At 49.5% G+C, this 18821-nt stretch overlaps 2 protein-coding genes across 8 annotated transcripts in view; one reads left to right on the forward strand and one right to left on the reverse strand.

Moving 5' to 3' along the window:
• CABIN1 (calcineurin binding protein 1) overlaps positions 1–4118 on the reverse strand; it is a 170680-nt gene extending 166562 nt beyond the window's left edge. For 3 of the 7 annotated variants that reach the window (XM_026448427.1, XM_026448424.1, XM_026448422.1), the window contains exon 1: positions 3601–3877. The gene's annotated coding sequence lies outside the window, so the exon portion shown is untranslated. The other 4 variants (XM_026448420.1, XM_026448423.1, XM_026448421.1 and 1 more) reach the window with 4 other exon arrangements.
• A 5856-nt stretch (positions 4119–9974) lies between these two features.
• LOC111522006 (glutathione S-transferase theta-4-like) lies at positions 9975–17184 on the forward strand. The gene is made up of 5 exons (XM_023185713.2): positions 9975–10086; positions 11510–11597; positions 13743–13893; positions 15427–15603; positions 16987–17184. Exons 1-5 carry the CDS (start codon positions 9975–9977, stop codon positions 17182–17184), a joined length of 726 nt encoding a protein of 241 aa, XP_023041481.1.
• Positions 17185–18821: the final 1637 nt, after the last annotated feature.

The raw sequence follows: 18821 nt of genomic DNA on the forward strand, positions 1-18821 counted from the left end.
AAAAAAAAAAAAAAAAAAAAAAAAAGAATATGGGGTGATTTTCAAGACACACAATTTCTTTTTTTTTTTTGTAGACGGAATCTCACTCAGTCAGTCACCCAGGCTGGAGTGCAGAGGTGCAGTCTCGGCTCACTACAACCTCTGCCTCCCAGTTTCAAGTGATTCACCAGTCTCAGCCTTCCAAGTAGCTGGGATTACAGGTGCCCGCCACCACACCCAGCTAATTTTTTTGTATTTTTAGTAGAGACGGGGTTTCACCATGTTGGCCAGGTTGGTCTCGATATCCTGACCTCAGGCAATCCACCCACCTCAGTCTCTTAAACTCAGTGCTGGGGTTACAGGCGTGAGCCACCATGCCCAGCCTAAAACATACTGTTAAGTGAAAAAAGCAAACACAATTATCTATAGCATGTCACCTTTGTGTAAGAAACAAGAGATATGAGAAAATACACAACTATCTGTTCATTTGTGCAAAAGAAACACAAGATAATCCAGATACCAAAGTTAGCTATACAGGGTAGGTGGGAAAGGGGTGAAAAGAAGGGGTGAATGGGAACAGGGTGGCAGGCATGAGGAGGGAAAGATACTTCTCTGAGTATACCTTTGTGTGTAGCTCTGACTCTCAGAAATCAGTCATAATTCATACCCCAAGAACAAACTAAAATCAGCTAGGACATAAGGGGAACTCGAAAACAAATATAAACCCTAACAATGAACCTATTACAACAACACAACCACTCTGAAGGGCATGAGAAAGAAAAGAACTAACCTAAGTAGCTGTGGAAAACTGTATCTTGACTGGATAGGCTAAAGACAAAAAGAACTGTGATTCCAGAGTTGGGGCAGAGTAAACACAAGATGAACGTGGTGTGGTGCCATAAAGTAAGTGCTCAAAGAAAAAAACAAGAAAAAAAATGAGGGCCAGCTGATAGGCCACAGAAGCTACCCTGAAGGAGAGCCTAACTAAATAGCCAATGCTGTAACAGTAAGCAACAAAATAATGATGATAATGAATTTTAACTCATAGAATATAATGCATATCCATGGCCCATACTGACACATAAATAATCAAATAAATAGGCCAGGCGTGGGGGCTCACGCCTGTATTCCCAGCACTTTGGGAGGCCGAGACGGGCGGATCACGAGGTCAGGAGATTGAGACCATTCTGGCGAACACGGTGAAACCTCGTCTCTACTAAAAATACAAAAAAATTAGCTGGGTGTGGTGGCGGGCGCCTGTAGTCCCAGCTACTCAGGAGGCTGAGGCAGGAGAATGGCGTGACCCCGGGAGGTGGAGCTTGCAGTGAGTGGAGATGGTGCCACTGCACTCCAGCCTGGGTGACAGAGCGAGATTCTGTCTCAAAAAAAAAAAAAAATCAAATAAATAAATAAGAGAGAGGGTAGATCTCCTTTCAGTAGAACTTGACTTAATATATGCAGAAGGAAAGAGAGAAATAATTACCTTTAGGCAAACACCACAAAGATCTGCAGATGGATGCTAAAGTTAGTGGACACAAATTCATGGAGAACCAGAATTTGTGTCCTCTCAATCTATCTCTCTCAAGAGACTCATTAATTAGAAATGGATAGTAACTTTATGGTGTAGAAACCTGGCAGACACCAAATAAACCAATAGATCAAGGTAAATATCACCAGTAATAAGACATACCAGTATCTTGGACTCCATCTGATACACTGAGAAAGACACAAAGATAATGTGTCTTTGTGTTATTCTGGCCAACAATGCATAATCTCACCCCAATCATTAGAAAACACTGGACAAACCTTTAAATTGAGAGACATTAGACAAAATAACTGATGAGTACTCTTTAAAAGCATCAAAGCCAAGGAAAACAAGAAAAGACTAAGGAAGTGTTATGGACCAAGGAGAAATAAGTAAATGCAACATGGGATCTTGGATAGGATCCTGGAATGAAAACACAACCTTAATTTAAAAAATGGTAACATCCACATTACGTCTGTAATGTAGTTAATAATACTGTACAAACACTAGCTTTCTGTTCTTGATAACTGTATCATTATGTAAGATGTTAACATTAGGGAAAGCAGGGTGAGGGACATAAGAGAACGTTTTGTATTGTTGCAACTTTTCTCTAAATCTAAAATTAGTTTAAAAAGCTTAAAAAGAAATAACCATTTTGATTATATATTTATCATCTGTAAGCAATGTGAGGATGGTGACTATGTATTGTTCACCATAAATCCAAGAAACTCACTAAAAGGAGCTTTAAAAAAAAATAGCTATTGAGGCCGGGCACAGTGGCTCACGCCTGTAATCCCAGCAGTTTCGGAGGCCAAGACGGATCACCTGAGGTCAGGAGCTCGAGAGCAGCCTGACCAATATGGTGAAACCCCGTCTCTACTAAAAATACAAAAATTAGCCAAGCATGGTGGCAGGCACCTGTAGTCCCAGCTACTTGGGAGGCCGAGACAGAAGAATTGCTTGAACCCAGGAGGCAGAGATTGCAGTGAGCCCAGATCATACCACTGTACTCCAGCCTGGGCAACAGAGCAAGACTCCATCTCAGAAAAAAAAAAAAAAAAAGCTATTGAATAATCATGAAAAAGAAAAATATCTATTGATTTCTGACTCCCAGCCCAGCAGCTGCATTTCTTCAGATAGCAGCACATTCACCAGGCTTATTAGTCTAAGCTAGTAAGTTTCCAAACCCCTTACAGTTTCCATGGCCTCAGAACACATGATAAAGAATAACACACTTTGAGACATCAGCACCCTGATACAGAGTGATAACTAGGGGTGTCTCCCGGCCTGGCAGGTGGGAAGCCTATGTCTTAAGCTCAGTGGTGGCAGTACCTTGGCTGTGTGACTGACTTGACACAGATGCCAGTCTCTGGGTCTGTCTCTCCTCATGTATGAGGCTCTGTACTAGATGAGGGTTCTGCAAGCTAACCAGCCCACCCTTTTTGTACAGCCCGGGAGCAAAGAATGGTTTTTACATTTTTTAATATTTGGAAAAAAAATCATGACACATGAAAATGATACAAACAATATATAAAATTAAAATTTTGGTCCCCATAATTACAACTTTATTGCAACACAGCTACTCTCTTATGTATTGTCTTTGGCTGTATCCACACCACATTGCCACACTTGAGTAGACACAGTATGGCCCCCCCAAGCCTAAATTACTATTATGAATACTATTATACTCATTATATTTACAATATAACAATGTAAACATTAATATATTCACAACAAAAGTTTGCCAACCGCTGAACGAGACCGTTCTAAGCATATTCTATTTCTAACCATAATAATCACACAGAAGGAATCTTAGCCACATGGAATCCGACGGTCCCACACTTATAACCTGTAATAACTCAGGTCCTGAAGAGATAAGTGACTCCCAAAACCACTTGTGCAGATAGACACCTTGGGAGTGTCAGGTGAGTTCCATCTGGCCAGGGCCCACCTTCTGCGGGGAGTCAGTGAAACAGAATGGTCACAATTTTCAGTCTGGAGTCGCGTTCACCCACTGGGTGACTTCGAGCAAGTCATTTCACCTTCCCTCGGCCTCAGTTTCCACCCCTGTAAATGGCACTAATAACAGCACTCACCTCGCAGGGCTGCTGTGAAGGTGAAGCGAAAGGTCGCGAGTAAAGGGTTAGCGCTGGGCTTTGCACCCAGCAGACGCCAAATCAATGGTGGCTCCTGCGGTTACTGGGAACCACCCCCGAGGCCGGAACCCATTCTAGGCACCTCAAGGCAGCGGCAAGAGCCGTGAAGAGGCCCGCGGGGCAGCCAGGAAGCCCGGCCTCGGTTTCCCCGACTGTGGCTCTAAAGCTGCCCGCGAAATTCCCAGCGTCTTCACATAACCCAGCCTCGCGCCTGCAGCCCCTCAGGCCTGTGCCCCCGGCTCTACCGAGCCTCACCCCCACCCCAGCCGCCTTCAAACCGGCCTTCCAGGAACTCACCAGGCGTCTCCACAGCAACGGCCAGTCCTTCCCGACCACCGCGCATGCCGGCTGCGCGCCTGTCAACAAGGCGTGCTCCCATTGGCTCCGGTGCCGGTTGCGCTAGCCAATCAGCGGGGCCGCACTCGCTGCTTGCCCGCTCGCGGGGCTGGTTAGCTGGGACTGTGTGTGTGTGTGTGTGTGTGTGTGTGTGTGTGTGTGTGTGTGTGTGTGTGTGTGTGTGTGTGTGTGTGTGTGTGTGTGTGTGTGTGTGTGTGTGGGTGTGTGTGTGTGTGTGTGTGTGTGTGTGTGTGTGTGTGTGTGTGTGTGTGTAGCTTATTGGGGGCGGCGCGCGCGAGCGAGTGTGTGTGTGTGTGTGTGTGTGTGTGTGTGTAATGCGGGAGTGGAGCTTGTTGGTTCCGGATCCCCGCGGTGGGTCCTCGCGTGCTTGGCTCAGAGCACCAGCTCGTAGTCGGACTCCCTTCTCCACAGCTTGCGCCCTGAGCAGTCGCTAAATGATGGGCTGTGTGTTATTACCTGGGACGTGTGCTCTCAAAACAGTGGGAACTTGGGGAACACTTAGAGCAGAGTGTCCAATCTTTTGGCTTTCCTGGGCCACGTTGGAAGAATTGTTTTGGGCCACACATAAAATACATGAACACTAAGGATAGCTGATGAGCTAATAAATAAATAAATAATAAAAATAAAAATCACCAAAAAATCTCAAAATGTTTTAAGAAAGTTTACGAATTTGTGTTGAGCCGCATTGAAAGCCAAGCCGACCAGCGGGTTGGAGAAACTTGACTTAGAGGGAACCAGGGAGGAAGAGCATCCTCATTCATTATATTACCTGTGCCTCTCTTTCCAAAAAGGATGTGAAGCCCAAAAGGCACAGATACAATAGGATATTGAAACAAAAGGAAAAAAAGAACAAAACCTAGTAAATGAACAAGGAGAGAGGGGTGATGGGTGGTGTCAGCATTCCAGAGGTGAAAAAAGGCGACAGAATTGAAGGGCTTCTGTCAAGGCCTTGGGCTGAAAGATGGTACTCTCTTGGGAGCTGTAATAATAATAATAAAGCATTGTAGGGAAGAACTTTACACTGTGGTTGAATTCATAGCTGCTTGAGTCTAGCAAGGATGATTCAAATAGGAGTGAATATTGGGGGTTTTTTAACCTCAAAGACAGTAAAAGCATGGTGAAACACTCAGTACAATAAAGCTGTACTGATAAGCTAGAAGTTTTGAAAATTGTTGAGTCACCAACCTTGACTTTGAGTATTGGGGTAAACAGTATTGGGGAAGGGTAAACAGAAGCATAAACAGATAGTTTCAAAGCTGCATAGATAACTTTCTGCCTCGGATGCAGCTTCCACTCGAGCCTTATCATGAAAGATGTGCTGGAGAGAAACAGTTGAAAGTAGGTGGGAAGGGTGGTCAAGCAGCAAAAAGCTGTGTGGGGAGGGTCCAGAGGTGAAAAACATGCAGATCATGCAGGAGTGTTAGGATGCACAGTGTTACAATGAGGCAAAGCTCAGGGCCACAGTGGGAGGAGAGCACCCTGGAGAGTTGGGAAGATGCCAGTCCAAACAAGCAAGCAGAAAACATATTGTTGCAGTCTTGCTCGTGCACCACAATGTACCAGTCTCTCATTGTGGGGTATCACCCAGAATTCTTTGTCTCACGACCAAGAAAATTAAGGAGTGTGGACACAAAGGGTGAAGTTGAAGCAAAAGTTTAATAAGCAAATGAAGAAAGCTCATCGCAGCTGGCGGGAGGCCCAAGTAGATTGCCCACTATGAGGCTGGGTCCAGGGTTTTTTTATGGACTGGGAAGGGAAGGAATGTGCTGACTGGTCTTGGAGAGAACAGTACTCAGCTTGGCCCCTGGACATTGCCAGGAACCAATCAGGAGCTGAAGTGATAGCCTGGCCCAGGACCAGTCAGGCTGAAGTGATGATTCACAGAGGCTCAGCTCACAGTCTAAAGCATGTCCAAGAAAGGAAAGTGCCCACTGGTACCCACTGTAGCCCACCGTGTACATGTCCACAAAAGGAGAAGAGACTATTTCCTAGAAGCCCACTGGTTATGCAAAGGACAAAGGCGTTTCTATGTTGGGTCTTGTTCCCTTATCCAAGTAGGCCAGAGGTTTGTGCAAGTTTCCTTATCTGTGTATGAAACCTGATTTTTCAGGTTGTTCCTCTGTTTAAAGGAGTTTTACTAAGAACCCACCCTAATTACTTAACTTTTCTCTCTCAATATCACTCTCACTACAGTGAAGATAGCAGATTTAACATGGAGAATCTAGATCGAAGACTGTTGCCTTATGGTCTTGGTGAGAGCTGGGCCTGAATCCCATCCTTGGTGACTGCAACGATTCATTCATATTCAACTCAAACATTCCCTGAGGTGCTTGGGGAAGCAGGACACCATGAAACACACTGGCAGGTTAATGAGTTCAAAATAGTTGGGCCAGGCGTCCAGGGGAAGGAACTCCAAGGTCTAGCTACTAATGAGAGTCCTTAGCAGTGCTTAGGTAAAAACACAGCAGGCACAGGCATATTCCATTAGAAACTGATTTTATTAACCATATAGACTGCACACACTGAAAATCAGAATTTGTTGTTTCACTGGTGCACTAAAGGTAAGGATCATCAAAGGTTTATGCAGGGAAACAGTGACCACCACGGTGTCCAAGGGTCATTAGAGGAAAACTCTGCATGGAACATCTGGAAGGCTACAGAAATGGAGACTCCCTATAAGCTCCCCCACACTGCCCCTACACGCTTTGACATTCAACAGACTGATAGGGTATTTAAATAAGAGGATGGGGGCCTCATTCATTCAGTTTCAATGCAGCTTCAGCACCAGCATTGCATTTCCAGGTTTGTCATTCTGGGACATGGGTTTTACAAGGTGCCTAGCTCCAGAAAATTATCAGCAAGAGTTAAGAGAGAAGATGAAGTTCTCTTCCCAGGAATATCCAGAGAAGGTCCCTGAAGCCCAGCCTGCCCTGTACTCTGGCCCATTACAGCAGACTATGAACAGGAAACAGCTCAAAACTGTTGGAGAAGGGCTGAGCAACTCCTGGAGGTCCAGAATTCTGGGAGGGCAGGTGAGAGGAGCAGCAATGGGGCTCGAGCTCTTCCTGGACCTGACACACCATCCACTTTTGCAAGACAGAATGGCATCCCTTTTCAGCTGCAGCCGGTGGAGTTGTCTTGGAGTGAGCCAAGTGGCTGGGCTGGACCCCATGGAGTGGGTGCCAAGGACCAGGCCCTGCACCGAGCCTTCTCTCCTTTCTGCCCACCAGGGGAGCACCTGAAGCCTGAGTTCCTGAAGGTGAACCCTTGGGGAAGGTGCCTGCCCTCAGAGATGGCGACTTCCTACTAGCAGAGAGGTAATGGTGACCTGGTGACCACTCAGGGTCAGAGCCAGGATCTGCCTGGGTTCAGGCGCTCAGAGTTGTAGGGGGAGGCAGAGGAAAGAGGGGAGATCTTTCCCTGGGCTGGACATCTTTCCAAGTCACAGCATCCCCTTCCTCATTTCAGCTTGTGTAGCTCTGATGCAGAGGCTGGACCCACGGGCACCTTTGGGCTAAAGCTGGAGGCTGGAACCTGGCTAGAGCCTTAGCCATCTGGAGCTGCCCAGGTGGGGAAAGGGCATAGGTCACCCAGATAAGCCTTGACAACCTGAAGCCAGCAGGCAAGGCTCAGGCTTGAGGCTGGCTCCTCCCCAAATGTCCCCAGCTCATCCTTTCAGAGTCCTAGGAGCTGGGAAGGCCCGGGGAGACTCCACTTTCAATCCCAGCTCCCCACTTCCTCACTCTGTGCCCTTCGGCAAATCACAGAACTTTGTGTGCCAGGTTTCTCCTCTGTAAAATGGGGTGGGGGGAATAATGTAACCACCTCTCAGGGCTTACCCAAGGATGGAAAATGGGCACCTAGTGCTCTGGGGCACTAGGAAGGGAACTTGGGCAGGGCTCACATGGCAGGCCTGCCTCTCTCACTCTGAATGGGGACCCTGATGCCAGGGAGTGGGGCCTGGGCATGGAGGGCAGGATGGTGCAGTAACTGGGAGGGGAAGTGGAAACATGGGCCAGGGAGGATCGAGTTGGAAATGGAGAAACAGAGTGGTTTGGTCGTGGGGAGACACTGACTGGAGGGAGTTGCGGTATAGAGGGGTCCTCCCCTGAAGGGGAAGTTGGGAAGAAAACCTGGTCAAATCACCATGAGTATGAGCAATGAAGCCGCCTGTCCCTGACAGGCTGGAGAAAAGATCTCTAACATCTCCTGCCCACAGCATGGTCATCTTTTTATACCTCAGTCAAAAGTACCAGATGGAGGCACACTGGTACCTATGTGAGCTGCAGGCCCACACCTGCGTGGATGAGTACTTGGCATGGCAGCATGTCACCATCCAGCTGCCTGCCACCAATGTCTACCTGTGCAAGGTGAGCTTCCTAGGCCCTGTCATGCAGGCTGGGGCAGGAGTTTGGACCCCCAGAGGTGGAAGGTACCAATTAGCACATATTACATATTAGCTTCACTTCCACTGCTCTGAGCAGACATCACTAATCTATCACAGTACTCCTTCCCCTAAGCCGGAATGAATCCTTAGAAACCTTCTGAACACAGAGCCCCAGAGGACATCACTAATGAATGGCAGCCAGGAAGGGATGGTGAGGAGGCCCAAGAGGATTCCAAGGGTCTGGGTTAAGTTGCTCCTCTCCTCCCAGCCCAGTCTCTCCTGCCCCACTTCTCAGGGCAGCCTGCAGATGCTGCACAACTGGAGTGGCTGTGGGGAGGCTGCCGCCAGCCCTGCAGCACCTGGATGGGGAGGTGCTGGTGGCCAGGCCCTTTGTGACAATGGAGCAGCTCTCCCAGGAAGATTGGTGCTGATGGAGGTGATGGAGGTGAAGCTCTCCTACCCACCTGCCCTCTGGGGAGACTCTGGGCACAGGGCTGAGCCCCAACCCCAGCTGTCCTGTCTTCCCTGCCCACTGCTGTTGGCTGTGACCTCTGCCAAGACTCCCTGGCTGCAAGAGTGACGGGCCCGTGTGGAGGCCACCCTGGGTACTGAGCTCTTCCTGGAGGCCCACAAGCTCATTCTCTAGCCTCAGAACCACAATGAGGCTCAGCGGGACCCCCAGCTGGCCCAGAAGCAGGTGCAGTTGCTGCAGGAGCGGCTCCTCTGAGTAGGTGCAGCCCACTCCACTGCACCCTGCTGTCTGCAATAAACACACTGCATGCTCTTCGCTTGTCTCCAGACTTACTCTGTCACTGGAAGTGGGGTGAGTCCCATTTCTGAGCCTAGACATATTAGATCACACAGCATAGAGTGAGTGGCACTCAGTCCCCCACGTGGGGCTCTAGTTACTTTCCTGGGCCACCAGGTGCACAGTCTGGCCTCTGCAGACCCAACCCAGGCCAGGAAGTTTCTGGGCTCCTCTGCATGGCACACACTGGTTGAGTGTCCCATGACTTCCTGGTGGTGGTGTCCCCACTGCTCCCAAAGCTCCCAGGTTCCTGTGTCTCTTTCTCCCAATTCCTTTTTAGTCAAAGTTCAGGCTCCATTCACCTATGGATACTCCCAGTCTCTACTTCTGGAATCTTCCAGGGATAATTCTTATTGCCTCCTCCTCATTCTGGACCCTGCAAAGCCCCTTTCGTCAGGTTCTGCAATGAAAGTCCAGCCATAGCAATTCCCAGGCATAATCCCTTCTCAGACAGGGTGTCTGTGAGGTCGTGCCATGGGGCACAGGCATATGTTGAAGGGGGAGACTAGGGTCACAGCTGCCACATCTTTGCCACAGGCCTCTCGCGAGCCTACTCCTGGGCCTCCTTAGAATCCTTGCTGCCGTGAGAATTGCAGGCTTCCTGGCCTTATGACAACACAAAGGGAAACAAGAAGTTTCCCTGGGGAACACAGGGTCCTGGGCCCATATTGGAGAGGGCACAGGGCCAGGGACTCTGGCCAGACATAGGCCCAGGTCTGTGGCTGGCCAGCTGCAGCTGTGGGGCCTGGCATGTATCTCAACATGGCCCTGGAGCTCTACATGGACCTGCTGTCAGCACCCTGCCGTGCCGTCTACATCTTCTCGAAGAAGCATGACATCCGGTTCAACTTTCAGTTTGTGGATCTGCTGAAAGGTCAGTTCCCACTGCTACCTGGCAGGCCTGGTCCTGGGGGAGGCAGGGCACACAGATTGGGGTTTTTCTTTTTTTCTTGTTTTGTGATGGAGTTTCGCTCTGTTGCCCAGGCTGCAGTGCAGTGGCACTATCTCTGCTCACTGCAACCTCCACTGGGTTCAGGTGCGTCTCGTGCCTTCGCCTCCCAAGTAGTTGGGATTAGAGGTGCTCGCCACCACACCCAGCTAATTTTTTGTATTTTAACAGGGGTTTCACCATGTGGACCAGGCTGGTCTCAAAATCTGAACCTCAAGTGATCTGCCCACCTCAGCCTCCAAAATGCTGGGATTACAGGCATAAGCCACCATGCCCAGCCTGATAGGGGCGTTTCTGAGGAGCAGAGACAGAGACAAGGGAATCACCCCAGAGGTCCCCAGGGAAAGAAAAGATGCCAGGGGGCTTGTAGGCTGCATCCCCGTCTAGCCTACCTTAGTCATTCCCCACTAATGACAGTCCCCACGCCGGAGATGAACAGGCTTTTCGAGGAGAAGGGGGAAAGAAGAGCATCTGGGACTCCCTGGGCTCCCACCAGGCACCCTGGCTTCCTTGTGGCAGTCTAGGATCTTGTGAACTCAGCACCTGCCCGCTGGGTTGGCAAAGGGGGCAGAAGAGCACAGTCTGTCTACACCCGTCTTCCCCAGTGTTCAGAACGGCTCGGGGCTCCACTGACCCCAAGTAAGGGTCAGACGGGTGGGCTCCAACTCCATCCTGAGCACAGAAGGGCTCCAAAACCTCAACCTGCAAAAGCAGAAGCCTCTAGAACACAGAGGAAGAGACAGGAAAGCTTTGGAAATTAATGGGGTGCGAGCGGAAACCCCAACGGGAAGCAGCTGGTCCAGAAAGTTTCAACTCCTGCCCCCACGTCAGGTTCCCTGTACAGATGACCCCGATTGTGTCTGAGAGGCTTCCCTTTGGATGTCCAGCTGTGTGCTGGGCCCGGCTTCCTTAAAGAGGGGACAGAGGAGTGAGGGCGATGGGAGTAGGGATAGGACTCAGTCCCTCAGGTCTTCGGGTGATTCAAAGGCTATGGCTTCAGATCCAGCTTTGGGGGTGGGCCCAAAGCTGGAGGCCTCCCCCCAGCTGGGGGAAGCTGGATGGGGAGGCCTCCAGCTTCTGGGCCAAAGGGTCGTCCTGGTCCTTGGACACAGGTAGGAGGCATGGAAGTCACCAAACCTAGGGTAGAGTAGGCTGGGAGCCAGCAGTTCTGATCCCAGTCCGGTTCTGCAACTGCCTTGCCCTGTGACCTGGGGTGAGACGCGATGTCCCTCTGGGCCTCAGTTCCCTCTTCTTGAGAAAATAGAGAGGGAAGCATTTGTGTCTCTGGGAGTCTCAGTTCTCTCTCCCCTGGAGTCCCACAGCCTCAGACCTTCCCTGCCCCTCCCAGGTCACCACCACAGCAAAGAATACATTGACATCAACCCCCTCAGGAAGCTGCCCAGCCTCAAAGATGGGAAATTTATCTTAACTGAAAGGTAAGTCTTCCCCAGGGCCCTTGCACCAGCTGTCTCTGCTCCTCCTGGGAGACTCAGTGTGAGCATTTGTCTGTTTCACCATGGAAAACCTCACACATACACTAAAGGAGACTGAATACTTGAATACTAACTAATGAGGGGCATGAGGAACCCCACAAACCCATTGTCCAGCTCCGACTGTTGCCAACTTGGGGTCCATTTTACATCATTTCTATTCCCCTGCCTCCCAGACATCCCATCATTCCAGTCATAAATGTTTAGGGGACAGCTCACACCTATAATCCCAGCACTTTGGGAGGCTGAAGTTGGGGAATGGCCTGAGCTCATGTGTTCAAGACCAGCCTAGCCTGGACAACATGGCAAAACCCCATATCTACAAAAAATACAAAAATTAGCTAGTGTAGTGGTCTGCACCTGTAGTCCCAGCTACTCAGGAGGCTGAAGTGGAAAGATTGCTTGAGCCCGGGAGGCAGAGGTTTCAGTGAGCCAAGACTGAGTCATTGTACTTCAGCCTAGGCAACAGAGTAAGATTCCATCTCAAAAATAAAAATAAATGTAAATAAATCAATAAATGTTTAGGAACATACCTCTCAGAGATAAGAGTTCTTAAAAAAAAAAAAAGAAAGAAAGCAAATAAAAGCAACAGACTGGGCACAGTAGTTCATGCCTATAATCCCAGCACTTTGAGAGGCTGACACGGGAGGATCGCTTGAGGCCAGGAGTTCACGACTGCAGTGAACTCTGATTGCGCCACTGCACTCCAGCCTGGGCTAGAAGAGAGGGTAGGATCACTACATTACCATTAAGATACCTCACAAAATTAACAATAATTCCTGGATTTCATCTAATATCTGGCTCCTGTTCAAAACTCTCTGATTATCTCCTAAATATTTTCTTGGCAGTTTGTTTGGATCAGGATCCAAACAAGTTCTGAATCTTGCAGCCGGTTGCTGTCTCTCCCGCCACTCTCTAATGAATAGCTCTCTCCATACCCTGATCTTTTTACCTTGGTAAGGTTGCTGTTGATGATAATAAAGGAGCCCTTGTCCTGTGGAGGTTCCCACAGCAGCCATCAATCAGCAAGGCCTAGGATACCCCTCCGAAGCATGTCTCCCCTCCGTCCCCTTCCCTCTGTCCCCATGACCTCCACCATTCCCAGATACCACAACCTTCCCGATAGTTGCTGGCCCCCATGTTATCCATTCTGCCCCCTCGGGCTCACCCTCCATCCAGCACCAGAGAGATGGATCCTTTCATGCCCTGGCTTATATAACACCTAATCTTACGGATTAAGTCTGTAACCTCCCTGCATCTCCTGGGGCTACCCTCTGTGGCCTCCACAGTGTCTCTTGCTGCCTCACCACTCCCCAACCACCCCCACCCTCCTTCCAGTTGCACCCACCTACTCTCCGTTCTTCAGATTCACCTTGCTGCCCTTACCCTGGTATTTCAGCATGTGTTTTTCTTTGTTGGTTTTTTGAGACAGAGTCTTGCTCTGTGGCCCAGGCTGGAGTGCAGTGGCACAATCTTGGCTTACTACAACCTGCGCCTCCCAGGTTCAAGTGACTCCCGTGCCTTAGCCTCCCAAGTAGCTGGGATTACAGGTATGTGTCACCACACCCAGCTAATTTTTGTATTTTCATTTTAGTAGAGACAGGGTTTCACCATGTTGGCCAGGCTGGTCTCCAACTCCTGACCTCAAGGGATCTGCCCGCCTTTGGCCTCCCAGAGTGCCAGGATTACATGTGTGAGCCATCGTGCCTGGCCTGTTTCTGTTTTGAAAAAGGATCTTGCTCTTTCACCCAAGCTGGAGTGCAGTGGTGTGATCTTGGCTCGCTGCAGCCTCAGATTCTTGGACTCAAGCGATCCACCTGCCTCAGCATCCTGATTTGACACGTGTTGTTCCCCTTGCTGGCCTACTCTTTGTTATACCACCAGCCCCCAACTCCTACTCACCCTGCAGGGCTCCTTCCCTGCCCTTACTGACTGTCAGACAGACAGCTCTGGTGAAGGCCTTTCCCGGGGCCATTTGGGCTTCTCCTTGCTCTGGAAGCCCCAGCAGTTGGGCCCAGGACATATTGGGGTGGTTGATGTATTGGCACTCAGGAAGGCAAGGGCAGTGCCCCTGACCAGCCCTTTTCACAGTGTGGCCATCCTCTACTACCTGTGCCGCAAGTACAGCGCTCCATCACACTGGTACCCGCCAGACCTGCACGTACGTGCCAATGTGGATGAGTTCATGGCTTGGCAACACGCGGCCTTTCAGCTGCCCATGAAGAAGATAGTCTGGCTCAAGGTGAGCAGGATCACTTCCAGGGCCTGGGGACAAGGGCACAAGGAAGTCAGGGAGGCTGGAGGCCGGTTCTGGCCCTGCTGATTGCCGGTGAACTCTAGTAAGTCAGTCTCCCTCCCTCTCTCAGCCTCATTTCCTCAGCTTCTTCTCCTGCCTGCCTTACGGAGCTGTCAGGAGTGTGGACTGAAACAATGCGCATGAAAGAGTCTTATTAGGGTGAGGGAAGGGCATACAGGAGGGGCTGATATGACTCACCCAGGACAGCATTCGAGGCATTTCATTCTGAACTAGAGAATCTCAGTGTCGAAAGGCCCACAGAAGGCCAGGTGTTGTGCTCACGCCTGTAATCCCAATACTTTGGGAGGCCAAGGCAGGTGGATCACTTGAGGTCAGGAGTTCAAGACCTACCTGTCCAACATTGTGACACACTGTCTCTAATAAAAATACAAAAAAAATTAGCAAGTGTGGTGGTGGGCACCTGTAATCCTAGCTACTCAGGAGGCTGAGGCAGGAGAATCACTTAAACCAGGCAAGTGGAGGTTGCAGTGAGCTGAGATCATGCAGCTGCACTCCAACCTGTGTGACAAAGTGAGACTCCATCTCAACAACAAAAAAAAAAGCTCATAGAAAATTTGAAGATGGCCAGGCGCAGTGGCTCATGCCTGTAATCTCAGCACTTTGGGAGGCCGAGGCGGGCGGATCACAAGGTTGGGACTTCGAGAACAGCCTGGCCAACATGGTGAAACCCCATCTCTACTAAACATACAAAAGTTGGCCGGGTGCGGTGGCTCAAGCCTGTAATCCCAGCACTCTGGGAGGCTGAAACGGGCGGATCACGAGGTCAGGAGATCGAGACCATCCTGACTAACATGGTGAAACCCCGTCTCTACTAAAATACAGAAAACTAGCTGGGCGAGGTGGCGGGCGCCTCTAGTCCCAGCTACTCGGGAGGCTGAGGCAGGAGAATGGCCTAAACCTGGGAGGCGGAGCTTGCAGTGAGCTGAGATCCGGCCACTGCACTCCAGCCCGGGCGACAGAGCAAGACTCCGTCTCAAAAAAAAAAAGAAAGTTACCCGGGCATGGTGGCACATGCCTGTAATCCCCGCTACTCCAGAGGCTGAGGTAGGAGAATCTCTTGTAACCAGCAGGCGGAGGTTGTGGTGAGCTGAGATCCCGCCACTGCACTCCAGCATGGGCAACAGAGTGAGACTCTGTCTCAAAAACAAAACAAAAAAAAGAAAAAAGAAAATTTGAAGATGACAAATAACCAATACATGTGTCTCTACATCGAATTCTATGACAGTGACAGGCATCACTAATCAGTCACAGGACTTACACCTGCTGAGCTCCCCAAATCCTTGTGAATACATGGTTCCCAGCAATTTCCACCAATCAGAACTGCTAAAAGAGGTGAAACTACTTTATGTCCTGGGAACTGTCCAGTATCTATCCAGCAGACAAGAGTACAGAGACCTGGCAGAGCAGGTGGCCCTGGAGTGCAGCCTCCTCTTCCCTCCTCTTCCCAACCCTGGCCAGTTGCTGATTCCAAAGATAACAGGCGAGGAAGTTTCAGCTGAGAAGATGGAGCATGCAGTGGAAGAGGTGAAGAACAGCCTGCGGCTCTTCGAGGCATATTTTCTGCAGGATAAGCTATTCATCACCGGGGACCAAATCTCACTGGCTGACTTGGTGGCCATGGTAGAGATGATGCAGGTGTGGGATGGGATGGAGGAGGGTTAGATCTTGGGCAGAGGTGGGACTCCTCTGTGACCAGTGGGGCCATCACTTGAGGATAGGCTGGAGAGGCGGGAAAGGCAGGTAGAGTTGCCATGGGGGCTGTGGGAGCCAGGTCTGGGGGCCTGGACTCAATCTGGGGGCAACAGGAAGCACAGAATATTGTGAATCAGGGAGGATCACAGTTCTCCACACTTAATAAAGATTCTTCGGTGTGGGAGGAGCTGGAGGGTGAGCCTGGGACAGAGAAGAACACTGCATTTCCTGGTCAATCCACCAGCATTCCAGATACCGCCTCCTCTTGCTGGACACTCCAGGAAATGTTCACTGACCCCGGGGTTCCTTCTGGCCCTGCCTCTTTCCCAGAGCTCCAGACAGACAGCTATGGAGGACAGTTCTCCTGGCTGGGTCTGAGGGGCATCCACTGTGCATTTGGAGGCACACCTGAGTGTGGGGCATTTATGTGGCCTCTCCATGCAGGGGAGGGTGACCAGTTCTGCCTCTCAAGACACTGGCCAGGGTCTAAACTGGCCATCCTGCACACCAGCTAAGGCACTGCACACTGACCAAAGAGATTAATTTTCGTATCAGCCATAGCTATGCCCAGGAGGAGGCAGCTGGGATCCTGGTGGCTTGGCCAGGAAATGGAGTGTTCCTTTCCTCATCGCAGAGATCTCTGGCTGATATGAAAATTAGTCTCTTTGGTCTGTTTGCAGTGCAGACCAGCACCAGGAAAAATCATTCTGGCCCGCCCCGAGGGCTCAGACATATGCTTCGCCCCCACCCCTTACATTTCACCCACGACCCACCCCTTCTTGGGTTTCCCAAAGACCTTGGGTGCAAGCCAAACTGCAGGGTAGATTGGCTTAGTGAGCCAGCCAAACTGCAAGGTAGACTGTCTTAGTGAGCCAGCCAAACTCCAGGGTAGACTGCTTGCCAGGTCTCCCATTCTAGCCCCTGAGCCTGATCATAGTGGGAGGTTAAACATGGGGGAAAAAACCTGAGTTCTCTCCCTCATGCACATATACACCCCTGGGATAAAGGGTTTCCTTGGAAGAAGGCAGAATTCACGTGAGGTCGCAGGCTGGGGAAGTGGGAGCTGCCTGGGCCGGGAGCCCTCTCAGCATGGTCCAGAAGGCTTAGAGCAAGAAGACCAGTGACCAGAGACCCTGGGGGATTCCGGATCCTGCATCCCCATGTACATCATTACATAGTCTGTGACCCCTTGCTCAGGCCTTGGGGGTCAGCAGCCTATTTCTTTGCAGAGGCAGATGTTGGAGGCAGGGGCCTGAGGCTGTGGGAGAGGACCCAGGTGGGGCTGGTCCCCAGGCTGACCAGATCTTCCTCTTTGTCTATCCACAGCCCATGGCAGCCAACTATAATGTCTTCCTCAACAGCTCCAAGCTAGCTGAGTGGCGCATGCGGGTGGAGCTGAATATTGGTTCTGGCCTCTTTAAGGAGGCCCATGATCGACTAATGCAGTTAGCCGACTGGGACTTTTCAACATTGGATCCGATGGTCACGCAGAAAATCTGTGAGTTTCGGGAGAAGTACTTGTGATCCTAATTGCAGCCATCCTGCAGGGCCTGGCTGGCTCAACAATCTGATCCACCTTCCTTAAAGGAAATGCTAAAAAAGACACCTCTTCTTTGCCTAATAAAGAGCTGGAACAACCATCACAGCTGCTGAGCAACAGATAGTTGGCATATGCATAGGGTCTGATGTGGGAGTGGGTGGTGGTTATAGATCCTTCCAGTTTCCTAAAAAGAATTTTAAAAGTAAAGGGTTTAATATGGTTACATTGTCAATAATAATAGTTGGTGACTTCAATACTCCACTTTCTTTCTCTTTTTTTTTGTTTTTTTTTTGTTTTTTTTTTTTCACTCAGGCTGGAGTGCAGTGGCACAATCTGGGCTCACTGCAATCTCCGCCTCCCAGGTTCAGGTGATCCTCCTGCCTCCCAGGTAGCTGGGATTACAGGCACATGCCACCACACCCAACTAATTTTTTTTTTTTTTTTTTGTATTTTTCTCAAACTCCTGAGCTCAGGCAAATTGCCTGCCTCAGCCTCCCAAAGTGTTGGGATTAGGGGTGTGAGCCACTGTGCCTGGCCCCCACTTTCAGTAATGGATAGAAAAACTACAGAAGACCATCAAAGAAATAGAGGACTTGAAAAGCACTATAAACCCCAATTGCACACACTAGACATGAACAGAATATTCCACCTAACAGGAGCAGAATAAGCATTCTTCTAAAGAGCACATGGAATATTCTCCAGTATAGAGCATATAATTGGTCCTAAGTCTCAAATTTAAGAAGATTGAAATCATGCAAAGTATGTTCTCTGGACACAGTGGAATAAAGTTAAAAATCAAGAACAGAAGGAAAACTGGAAAATTCACAAGCACATAGAAATTAAACAGCACACTCTTAAACAACCAGTGATTTCATTTCAAAAATGAAATCAGAAGGGAAATTAAAAAGTATCTTGGGCTGGGCGCGGTGGCTCAAGCCTGTAATCCCAGCACTTTGGGAGGCCAAGTCGGGCGGATCACGAGGTCAGGAGTTCGAGACTATCCTGGCTAACACGGTGAAACCCCGTCTCTACTAAAAAATACAAAAAAAAAAAAAAAAAAAAAAAAAAACTAGCCGGGCAAGGTGGTGGGCACCTGTAGTCCCAGCTACTTGGGAGACTGAGGCAGGAGAATGGCGTGAACCAGGGAGGCGGAGCTTGCAGTGAGCTGAGATCCGGCCACTGCACTCCAGCCTGGGTGACAGAGCGCGACTCTGTCTCAAAAAAAAAAAAAAAAGTATCTTGAATGAATAAAAATGAAAACACAACATGCCCAAATTTATAGGATGCAGCACAAGCAGTGCTAAGAGGAAAATTTATAGCTGTAAACACACGAGTTAAAGAAGAACGATCTTGAATCAATAACCTAACTTTGTGCTTTAAGGAATTAGAAAAATAAGAGCAACCTAAACCCAACACCAGTAGAAGACAGGAAATAATAAAGATTAGAATGGGGATAAATGAAATAGAAAATAGAAAAACAATAGAGAAAATCAATGAAACCAAACATTGGATCTTTGAAAAGATCAACAAAAATTGACAAACCTTTAGTTAGAACAGCCAAGTGAAAATATAAGACTCAAATTATTCACCAAGAAAGTGGAAGATGGGTACAATGGCTCAC

Source organism: Piliocolobus tephrosceles, chromosome 19, assembly GCF_002776525.5.
Source record: "Piliocolobus tephrosceles isolate RC106 chromosome 19, ASM277652v3, whole genome shotgun sequence".
NCBI classification, from domain to species: domain Eukaryota; kingdom Metazoa; phylum Chordata; class Mammalia; order Primates; family Cercopithecidae; genus Piliocolobus; species Piliocolobus tephrosceles.